This window comes from Triticum aestivum, chromosome 2D (genome assembly GCF_018294505.1).
Source record: "Triticum aestivum cultivar Chinese Spring chromosome 2D, IWGSC CS RefSeq v2.1, whole genome shotgun sequence".
In the NCBI taxonomy this organism is placed as follows: domain Eukaryota; kingdom Viridiplantae; phylum Streptophyta; class Magnoliopsida; order Poales; family Poaceae; genus Triticum; species Triticum aestivum.
Genome location: NC_057799.1, coordinates 521,449,623 through 521,459,779, shown reverse-complemented (window position 1 = coordinate 521,459,779; position 10,157 = coordinate 521,449,623). Strand labels below are relative to the sequence as shown.

At 42.2% G+C, this 10,157-nt stretch overlaps 1 protein-coding gene across 4 annotated transcripts; it reads left to right on the top strand.

The window, feature by feature from the left end:
• The first annotated feature begins 3,067 nt into the window (after window positions 1-3,067).
• On the top strand, window positions 3,068-9,908 carry LOC123054193 (uncharacterized). 4 transcript variants are annotated; one of them, XM_044477909.1, is made up of 6 exons: window positions 3,068-3,497; window positions 4,465-4,649; window positions 4,830-5,880; window positions 7,043-7,163; window positions 7,304-7,353; window positions 9,409-9,908. In XM_044477909.1, exons 1-3 carry the CDS (start codon window positions 3,287-3,289, stop codon window positions 5,433-5,435), a joined length of 1,002 nt encoding a protein of 333 aa, XP_044333844.1. In that variant the 5' UTR covers window positions 3,068-3,286; the 3' UTR covers window positions 5,436-5,880; window positions 7,043-7,163; window positions 7,304-7,353; window positions 9,409-9,908. The 4 variants fall into 4 exon arrangements, with proteins under 4 accessions (XP_044333844.1, XP_044333842.1, XP_044333843.1 ...); XM_044477907.1 differs by having other exon boundaries at window positions 7,304-7,358; XM_044477908.1 differs by lacking the exons at window positions 7,043-7,163; window positions 7,304-7,353.
• Window positions 9,909-10,157: the final 249 nt, after the last annotated feature.

The window sequence follows — 10,157 nt, the reverse complement described above, 5'->3', positions numbered from 1 at the left end:
CGGCGTGAGTCTCCCGTCACGTCTGGCAGCCGGGGCAGGGTTCCCCGGTTGAGGCGGCGGCGGCGGTCTGCTCCCTCGACGACGCACATTGGCGATCTGCATGGAGATGGCGGGGCTGTGGATCTGGGTCCCACCAGGATCCGTCGTCGAGATGGTCAGCCGTTCGGCGGCGCGTAGAGGATGTCGTGCCTTGCGGCGTTCGAGGTAGCTAGGGCACGGGGCGTCCTCTGGCCATAGCTCCTGCGCGTCGCCTCACTGGCCAAGGCGGGTTAGGGCCGGAGTATGCTGCGCCCTCGATTGGTTTTTTGGCGGTTAGCCCTGCTGATCTTCAAGGTCCTTGGACACGGCTGTGCTCCGGCGGGAAAGATCCTGGGCCTCGTTGGATTTGGTTCAAGGGTGGTGGTGATCCAGATTCGGTCGATCGAGTGGGGTGCCTGCAGACTATTGCAGCTACCTCCCGCGACTCCATGATGGCGGTGGTCACCGAGGGATCTTCGGGAGGGTTAATCTTTCTATGTCCAATAGTTGACTTTGGTGGTGTGATGCAAACTATGGACGGCGGCTTGACGCAGAGGAATGATTGTGCAGTGGCGGCAATCACATCACATGTAGCTGGTAGGATTGCGGAAAAGGAGTGGCGACAACACTTGAGCGACTTCGATGGTGCTGCTGTGAGCACGCGACCGGGGGTGCTGTGAGCACCCGGTCGCGAGCTCTAGGTGAAAGCCTAGGTTGACCTGAGCTGGTTATACCTTGCAATGGCGATGTTCCTTTACGTCGTTACCTTGTTGAAGGCATTGCTCGGATATGCTTTGATTGTTTCTTCAGGATGAAAACCTAGATTCGGGCCTTGGTTTTGGATTCGGTGACAGCAACACTTGAGTGCCGCTCTCTTCTTGAAGGCGTTGTTGTTGAAGAACCTCGTGGTCTGTGTGGTGTCATGAGATGGTTGGTGCGAATATGGTCACTGATATAGTTTGCCGATCGTAGATATGATTGCTTCGGGTTTTTCTTTTACTCGCCTACACATAGCTTTGGTCTTATATGACTTTTACTATCTGGCGTGTTTTTGTGTGCGTGTGTTTGATAAGATTGTGTGCATCCTACCTGTGCAGAGGTCGGGCGTGTGCTCTTTGGGTTGTATCCTCTTGATGCTGCTCTTTGAGCAAATAAAATTTACCCTTTTGTCGAAAAAAATAAGACAGGAAAACTAGCTCAACTCCTTTTGTATTTGGTCGAGTAAAGTATAAAATAAAAGCCAGAAATTTATGGAGGAAACAAGGACACTCCTAGACTACACATCATTTTGAATGTACAAAGATGGCCACAACTTCAAAGCACACGACCGTGTGAGGGCATCTCCAATGCTGACTCGCAAAAAGGACACCGTATCCGTCCGCGGACCGAGGAGGGCCAGTCTGTGGACACGGATGCGAGATGCATCCATCCGTTTGTATCAACATCTTTCTTTTGAATATTGGCGTATATTTTGAACCGCATTTCAACATACGAGACAAAATTTATGCAAACCGGCTAATTTCGATACCCATCTGGTATATTCATGCTTTCAGAACAATACTAACCTTGGTATTCAAACAGTTAATTCGCAGAAGACCTGTGATAGAAATGACATGATTACTCTCATCCGCTTCTCGTTAGGAATGGTTACTAATTGGATACTTACACAAATTTTGCTAAACGATCTTCTGTGTCTTGCAGACCATCATCATCCCACTTGAATGCGGTAGGAAACCGTTCCATTGTCATGTCCGGGCACATCCTCTATGAACCGACATTAACGCGGCGCGAAGACCGGGACAAAGCAGGTTTCTCGATCGTTGCATCGGTGTGAATGCCGAGACGTTCGGCCGGCATGCAGCACTGACCGGTCATCTTCGAATTGGACTAAGGTCAATGTGACATTGAGAGTGGTGTGTCGATTGGGATGGAACGTGACAGAGGGTTTTGTGTGGGTCCTAATTATCGGACGGCTAAGTGGTGGGGATCTGGACACCCGCAAATCTCCCACATCATTGCTTCTAGGTTGAAGAAACTCAGACGTATGATTCAGTCCATGGACGTTTGATAGAAGATGTTGGTTGACAAAAAGTATATGGACCGCGTGCTTCGAACATTTGAAGGCATTTTGGTGCACATCCTTCGAGTTGCCCTTACCATTCCTCTTATCTCTCTCTAGTTTAATACTCCCTCCGTTTCTTTTTAGTCTGCATATAAGATTTGTTCAAAGTCAAACTTCGTAAAGTTTGACCAACTTTGTCGGAAAAAATATCAACATCTACAATACTAAACCTATATGGTATGAAAATTAATTTCATAATGCATCTAACAATATTGATTTCATATTGTGAATCTTGATATTCTTTTTTATAAACTTAGTTAAAATTGACAAAATTTGACTTTGATCAAATCTTATATGCAGACTAAAAAACAGGAATATTTTTTGGGATTAAAAAATTTAAAAACCACGAATATTTTTATAAAACACCTGAACATATTTTGAATTTTTGAACAAATTTCAGAAACGAGAACATTTTTTAAAATCCTGAACATATTTGGAATGTAATTTTTTCTAAATTTGTGAACAAAATTGAAAAAAGAACATTTTAGAAATTCCAAATTCAAACCTTTTATGAAATAAAAATATTAAAAAGAAAAAAAGAATAGAATTAAAAAACAGAAAATGGAAGAAATAAGAAAAGAAAAGAACCAGAAACAGGAAAAAACCTGAAAAGACGAAAAACCTGTAAAACCGGCTTGGGAACCTTCTAGAAAGTCCCAAAACCGGGATCCTGTAGCACGGTAATACACCAGCAGTGGGCGGGGCCCATGTCGCTCGCTCGCACCTGTTCCTGTGCGTTCCCTCGACAGTTTGCTGCAGTTAGCGTCAAATAGGATATTCCTGTGTGATCCGCACCGAAAGTACTCAAGCCGGGTAATTGGACCCTATTGGGCCGTGCCACCTTTATCAAAAAAGACCTGCCACGGGCGTGTACAAGTTGGAGTCGGACGAGCACCTTGGGACTGTTTGGAATAATAACCCTTAATTGCCCTCGTGCTGCCGTTTGGATTGAAACCAACGTTTTCGCAACGCCAAATTTCCCGCAGCTTCCTTCGCCGATTTTTTGGCGAGCCCGACATTGACGGGGCGGACTGAGGCGTGATCCAAATCGGAGAAAAGAAGGAAGAAAACAGACATAACAGATCGATTGAGCGGACGCAATAGCAGCAGAGAGGAAACCCTGATTGGTCGAGCGGCGCGCCGGAGATGGAGCTCAGCGACAGCGAGCTGGCGGGGGTGAAGAGCTACAGAGAGTACATCGAGTTGATGGAGAAGAAGGAGGAGGAGAAGAAGGAGCAACTTCGTAAAGACTGCGAGATTAAGCACAAGCGGACATATGGGGAGCAGGAGATTGAGGAACACCGTGAAGGCAGCAGGTCCTTTTGTTCCTTACCTTCGCCTTCCCGCGTCGAGGCAGGTAAGAAATTCTTGACTCCAAATTTTCTTCCATTGAATGAATCTACGAACAAAGCTAGCTCCGATAGTTGAGATGTACGAAGTAGATCGGCCTTGGCTTTGTGGATTCCTGAGACCGATGCAGGAAATCGGGTTGGCTTTGTGATTTCTTGAGATCGATGCAGGAAATCGGCTTGCCTTTGTGATTTCTTGAAGATCGATGCAGGAAGATAACGAATAGTATGCTTTAATTGAGATATCTCTGAAACTAGATTTATTTTACATCCCAATTTATACCATTATAGTCTAGACCTTCCTTGCCTTGCAATTGCATAGATGGATGCCTCAATATCTGATCTAGTTACCATGGATGGGAGTATGCTGTTGTTTACTACTACCTCTGTAAACAAATATAAGTCGTTTTAGAGACTTGACGGAGGGAGTAATGACAAGCTAATATTGTGTGTTTCTGTTTCAATTGAGATTTAGTTTTAGAACCCATTCCCCTGGAAGAAGGGCCACAAATCCAGTCCATAACATTATATTAGAGACCAGAGAGTAGAGAAACCGACTTTGCTTTGCATATCGAACTAGGAACAGGATACTCTAGAATTAGATTAAATACCCTGGATGCATTGATATCCTATCTTACCCTGGATGAGAGTATATTGAATTGTTTTCCCTGGTAACAAGCTAGTTTCTTACTACCTCTGTCCCTATCTACATGGCACCCTCGTTTTCCATGATTAAATATTGACCATCAATTTCATCAATAATATAATAACTAGATGTCATGGAAATTATACCGTTGGGAACTATTATTACGCATCAAATGGTATAACACCTAGCTCACACGTTATTGGTTAAAGTTGAATCACAAAGTACGCGTGTGCCACGTAAATAGGGACGATGGAGCATCCACTAGTCCATCTATCACTTAGTTTAATTTCCCTTTTTTCAATTTTCTTAACTTAGCTTTCTCCTTGCAGATTCTCAATATGGTCTTCCCAGGAAATCCTTGCAGATCTTCTCCATCAAAGTCACCGACCTAAAATATGGTCTCAGCTGGCCACTGCAGGTTTATGGCTCTGTTGCTTTCAGGAACTCGGTAGAACCTAAAGTAAACTATCTCTTCAGATGCACCAGGGATAACTGCCAAACCCTCACTCAGAAGGTGAATGAGCGCGGCTACAACTCTGTGTGTGTCTATTTGTGTTAACTTAATTCTCTTGCTGCCTGCTAGTAGCCTAGTACTATTTGGACCTACAATCACTTTGTGTGTCCTGCTTCAACTTTTTTTTAATAGTCTGGCAAGTGTAATTAATTAATTATTATTGTGTTGCTTGCATTGCAGGATCCATTTTTGCGCTTAACAGGCCCGTCTCGTGCCATTTGGTTACTTGACACGGTTTTCATTGATGTTCAGTTAAAAGTAAAGTGCAAAAAAGAGTCTGAAGATGAAGTGCTGACTTACAATTTTTCTGATTTCCACGAACTTTTCCCTTTTGATCCTTCCAAACATGTGACACGAAGACCTATTCCCTGCAAGCGCTGCACGCTTGAGCTTGATTTGGCGATGCTGCCTTCGTCAGTCGAGGCCACTGTGGGTGTCCGAGTTGTCGATGGGTCATGGCCTGATCAGTTGCCGGGGCTGGTTGCTTGCAGTACCGACGGTGTAAAAGGAGGGAAAGTGGCGCTGCTTGATTTTCAAGATGGAAAACTGCCTGCCAAGTCTGATGGTGTGGTTGAGCTTGTGAGGCGTGTTGTTTCCGTAGATTACCCAGGGGGAAAACTGATTGTTTCTGTGGAGGCCTCTCGGGATGGGTTTTCTGCACAATGTACAGTCGAGTTCGAGATGCAAGTGTCGGGAAGAAGTACTGACATGTGTGATCTTATTTTCTGCAAGATGGAGGTTACAGTTTGTTGGTCTACTCTTCTTGTGCAAAATATCCTTGAATAGCCAGCTGTTGAACAATTTATTTATGTATTGTGAAGTTATGGTACCCTCTGCATACCTTTTTTTTTCAGCTTTACTAATTTTCAGACGTCTGTTTTTAATTTGGCTTTAGGCCGTTTTTGTGGCCGTCGGATGCACACGAACTTGGCGCTGCTCGGTCTGTCCATCTTATGTGGCGCGTACCGGGCTTTTTCAGTTCTTGTTTGGGCTAATAATGGACTGGGCGCGGGGGCCGTCTGTATACCCGAATCCGCTTTATGGCCGTCGGCGAACAGCGTCGAGAGGCTGGCGAGAGGTCATGGAGAGAGGGAAGGTGCCGGCGAGCAGCCCTAGGAAGAGGGAGTCTAGCTGCCGCGGAGTACCGAGAGGAGGCCGGCGGAGTTTTTCCGTCAGTCCAGGCGTTCGCCGGTGTGGTCGGAATCAGTCGCCGGCGCCGGTCGGGCGGGAGGTACGGGTTATTTTTTTGCCCACCCCGCGCCTATCATGTTAGTAATTTCTCTGTCAGTTTTTGTGCTCATTTCCGTGTATCTGTTAATGACGCTCCCTCAGATCTTTTTTGGTTGTGTGGGATTAATCATGCTTGCACTAATTTCATGAGATATCTCAGCATTGTCTCGATTCTTAGATCATTGGACCCATGGAGCTCGATTTTCCGCCCACGAATTTCTGGGGCTGTGCATTTAGCTATGTTTCCCCCTTTTTTCAGATTATGTGTTATGTAGGGTTACCCGTTTATCAGTAATTTGTGTGTACTGGCGATCCATATTTTGGAAGGGAATCTAGTGCATTTTTTCTGTAGGCGTGTAAGTGTTAGATTCACTTTGTAGGGGGTCAGGATTGGTGTTTGTCCGCGGCCGGGCAAGCAATTTCATGCCATAGCACATGAATGCAGAATGTGTTAATTCTACTTTTGTGGGTCAGGATTAGTGTTCTGATTCATGAGTTCCTCATGAGATACTCAAATTTGTGGTCACCGGTCAGCCCACTGTGCTATGGCCCCGGGTGTTAGTTCCAAGCCATTCGGATGCAATAACATGCCTAGTCTTGAGTTTGTGGATGTGTAGGCTGATGATTAGTTGATGGCATCTGGGAGCAAAAATGTGAGGTGCTTTGTTGAAGTAGCAGCAGCACCGAGGGGGATATTCCTGTTGCACTGATTTCCTGCTTTTTTTGGTCAAGCAGAGTTAATCCTACATCTGTTAGTTGGCAAGGAGGCACTAGTTAGTGGGTTTTTGTATTTTTTTTCATGGATTGGTGTCTGTTTTTTAACGAATCTGGGCAATATCTTCTGCAAGGGTGCTTTTCTAACTCTTTTTCATCTAGTGCTTTTAAGTTAACTTGAAGAGAACACATTCTCTAGATTGGCGTTTTTGTTGATGTGTTGTGACCATCTTCTTTTCCCTATGTCCACTAGCCAGTGTTTGTCTGCGGGCGGGCTAGCAATTTCATACCATAGTATAGGACAGCATAGCTAGCAAATGTGGTGAATCTGTGTGTTCCGTACCCTTTTTATGAAAATCATTTTTGCTGATTCGCCAAATTTCTGTATCTGTTACAGGATTTTTTGTGGCTGTACATACTTGATGAATGGCACTTTTAATCTTTCGTAGGTTCAGAGAAGTAAAGCATTTCAACGGGTTCATTTCATTTTGTGTTGGGCCTGCCAAACAGTGCTGCTTTAGTGACACAAGACAAGGAGTGTGGAAGGAATTTCATTATGTCTCGTTTCAGGTTGACTGAGATGGCAAGCATAACTTTCTTTGGAGACATGCTCACATATTTCATTTCCGCTCCCTATTTTTTCATTTCCTCTCATTTCTCTCTCCGACGAACTCTTCATCTCCTTCACCAACATCTCCTCCCTTTCGCAGGAGGAAGAAGTAGGGGATTTCCTAGGCATACGCCTTCTGGTGTTCCACGGGTAGTGTATGTGGTTTCTCTTTTTCAGTTAGTCCTCTTCATATCTTCATATTCATTTTGTATGTATTTTCCTAAAGTTTTTATGTTTTAGATCTTAATTCTCTGCTAGATGTGTTTGATTTTCGATTTTCAGTTCATTTTCTTAGTATTTTGGCATCATTTTTTCTCATATTGAGGGATTTTCTTCTGTTTATTCTGGTAAATCTACTCACCCTAGTTCAGTTTTCATATATAGTAAATTTCCTCTGTTATTTCTGTTATTAATACCGATTTTTGTATAGGTGTTTGATTCATCATTTAGGTTTGTGATAAAAGAATGATAGTTTAGTCATCTTCTACTGGAGAATATTCAGTCTCTCTTTTATGTTTTCAGTCTGTTTCATTTACTTGGTTCATGGTTCATTCCATCAGTTTCAGAGTTATTTTTGCAAGTAGTTTCAGAGTTATGTGTCATTTCTTCAGTCTTTAGTCTTTGTTTCTAGTTCTTAGTCTTCGGAGCTAGTTATAAGTACCCCTCTAAGGATCAATATCTTTTAGTTATTAGTCGTCAATAACCCTAAGGATCGGCACTCATGTCTTGGTTATCAGTCTTTATTCTTTTTCTGTATTTCTTGGTTCAGTACGTGTCCATAGTTATTCAGTTTTCAGTCGTGTAGTTATTTTTGTAAGTCTTTTATTATGTTGTGATTAACTTTGGTCATTGTTCAGATTTTCTTCAGATTATTGTAGTATTTTCGTTTTTCATTCAGTCGTTAGCTCTTCAGTTCAATTAATAATTTCACTTAATCATCAGTTTCTCTCTATTCTTCAGTTCTCCAATTAGCTTGTGTTCAGTTATGTGTAGTGTGTGCTTCAATCAGTGAAGAAATTCATCCTCAGTTTTCTGTAGGTGTGTTTCATTTTGTCCTATGGTGTTCAGTCTTTCATTCTATCATTAATCTTTTTTTCATTAGGTTGCCTTCAGTTTCAGGGTTCTCTGCTGCCCACTGTTATTCAATCTTGTCCTTTTCAGTCAATGTCTTCAGTTAATTCTATCATTAATCTCTTTTTTTCCAGTGTTTCATTTTGAGTGAATTTTTCTTCCAGTGCAAATTATTTTAGTCATGTCCTATGTTATTGTCAGTCTTCTTTCTAGTGGATTTTTCTTCAGTAATCTATTTCTTTTTTTAGTCTTCAGTTCAAGTGTGGCAACCATGCATTAGCTTCTTATTCAGATCACTAGTTATCACTATAGATCAGGGTGTGTGTGGGCAGTCTTTAGTTTTAGGTTATTAGAACTACTTCTCAGGAGAAGCATTTAGCTCGTCGCGGTTTAGTTTTTGATAGTTTAGCCATTATCTTCAGTTTTATAATCCAGTCATTTGTTTTTGTAGTCAGTCCAGATCTATCTATTTTAATTTTAGTTTTTATAATCCATCATTTCCTACTTACCATTTATCCCTTTGTGTTATACTTTCCTTTCATTCTCATTCATCATTTTCTGAAGTGCACACATAATTTGCAAGTCATTCTTCAGCCTTTGGTGCTGGGTCTTGTAGGACAACAACCCTCGTCTGTTTATGTTTCCCAGTCTACGAAATTGCACGGCTCTTCTAGGATGACAATCCCTTTATTTCAGTACTTATATCATCTATCTCTCAAGCCTTCGGTTTGTCATTGTTCAGTCTCCAATCTCTTTTTCTTCAGTCCCATCCTGGATAATCATCAGACAAATCAGTACACATGTATGCTCTAAGTGATAGGCATGTATGACTCTGCAGACCCTATGTTTTTGCTCACTGTGTCACTTCTGTTTATCTCCTAGATTTGTTTTCAGTGCTTACTTCTTGATAATTATTGTGTGGAGTCGCCAGGTTGGCTGGAGGAGCATCTACTTCTGACAGTTCAGTTTTGTCAGTTTAGCCATTTATCTTTTTTAGTTTTAGTTTAATTATAGGAATATAGGTACCATATTCGGCTCAAGTTCAGTGTTTGTTTAGTTTTCGGGTTATGATACCATATTTGGTTCTAGTTTAGTGGGAATATGATACATTTCAAGGTAGTTTTCTGTCTCCAGATTGCGGCGGATGGTCTGGCTGGCATACATCTGGGAACAGGGAGGATCACCACTGATGTGCACTCCCTCCGTTCCTAAATATAAGTCTCTGTAGAGATTCCACCATGGACTACATACGGATGTATATAGATGCATTTTAAGTGTAGATTCACTCATTTTGTTCCGTATGTGGTCCATAGTGGAATCTCTTCAAAGACTTATATTTAGGAACCGAGGGAGTACAAGACTTGCATGGACAGTCGAGTTGAATTTAAAATGGGGTGGAAGGAGTTTCTGTTTGAGAAGGAGTGGTGATGGTGTACTAATCACCATCAGGCGAAACACATTTTGAGGAGTTCAAATTGATCATGATCATCAAGAGTTGCTACAGTTTAGTCAGGAGGCCATGCGCACTCCTGTTTTTTTATTGTTACAGTCGATGGAACAATATGTAATCCAGTGGATGTTTTGTTATTTATTTAGCTTTTCAAGCTACATGAATAAGTATTTTGTCAGTTGAACCTTTTGCTTTTTTATGAATCAGTATTTCAGATAATTTTTCTTTGTTAGTTTGCTTTTTGAAATGGTATGACCCTTTTTTCCATCCAAGTAAAGTAGGGTGATAATCTCATTTTGGCATTGCTGAACTTTTTCATTTTTTTAGTATTTCATGTTTTTTTCTGGTAGGTCAGTTTTGAAGTCATGTTTTCACCTACTGCTTTTTGTAGATGTAGTTTTCAGCCTTTTTTCCTTTCATCTTTTTGTGCCCT

Excerpts from the sequence above, each read along its gene's own strand:
- LOC123054193 (XM_044477908.1), top strand. The coding sequence starts at position 3,287 with ATGGAGCTCAGCGACAGCGAGCTGGCGGGGGTGAAGAGCTACAGAGAG. Across the intron at positions 3,498-4,464 it reads GCCTTCCCGCGTCGAGGCAG|ATTCTCAATATGGTCTTCCC; the intron begins GTAAGAAATTCT and ends TTCTCCTTGCAG. Across the intron at positions 4,650-4,829 it reads GCCAAACCCTCACTCAGAAG|GATCCATTTTTGCGCTTAAC; the intron begins GTGAATGAGCGC and ends CTTGCATTGCAG.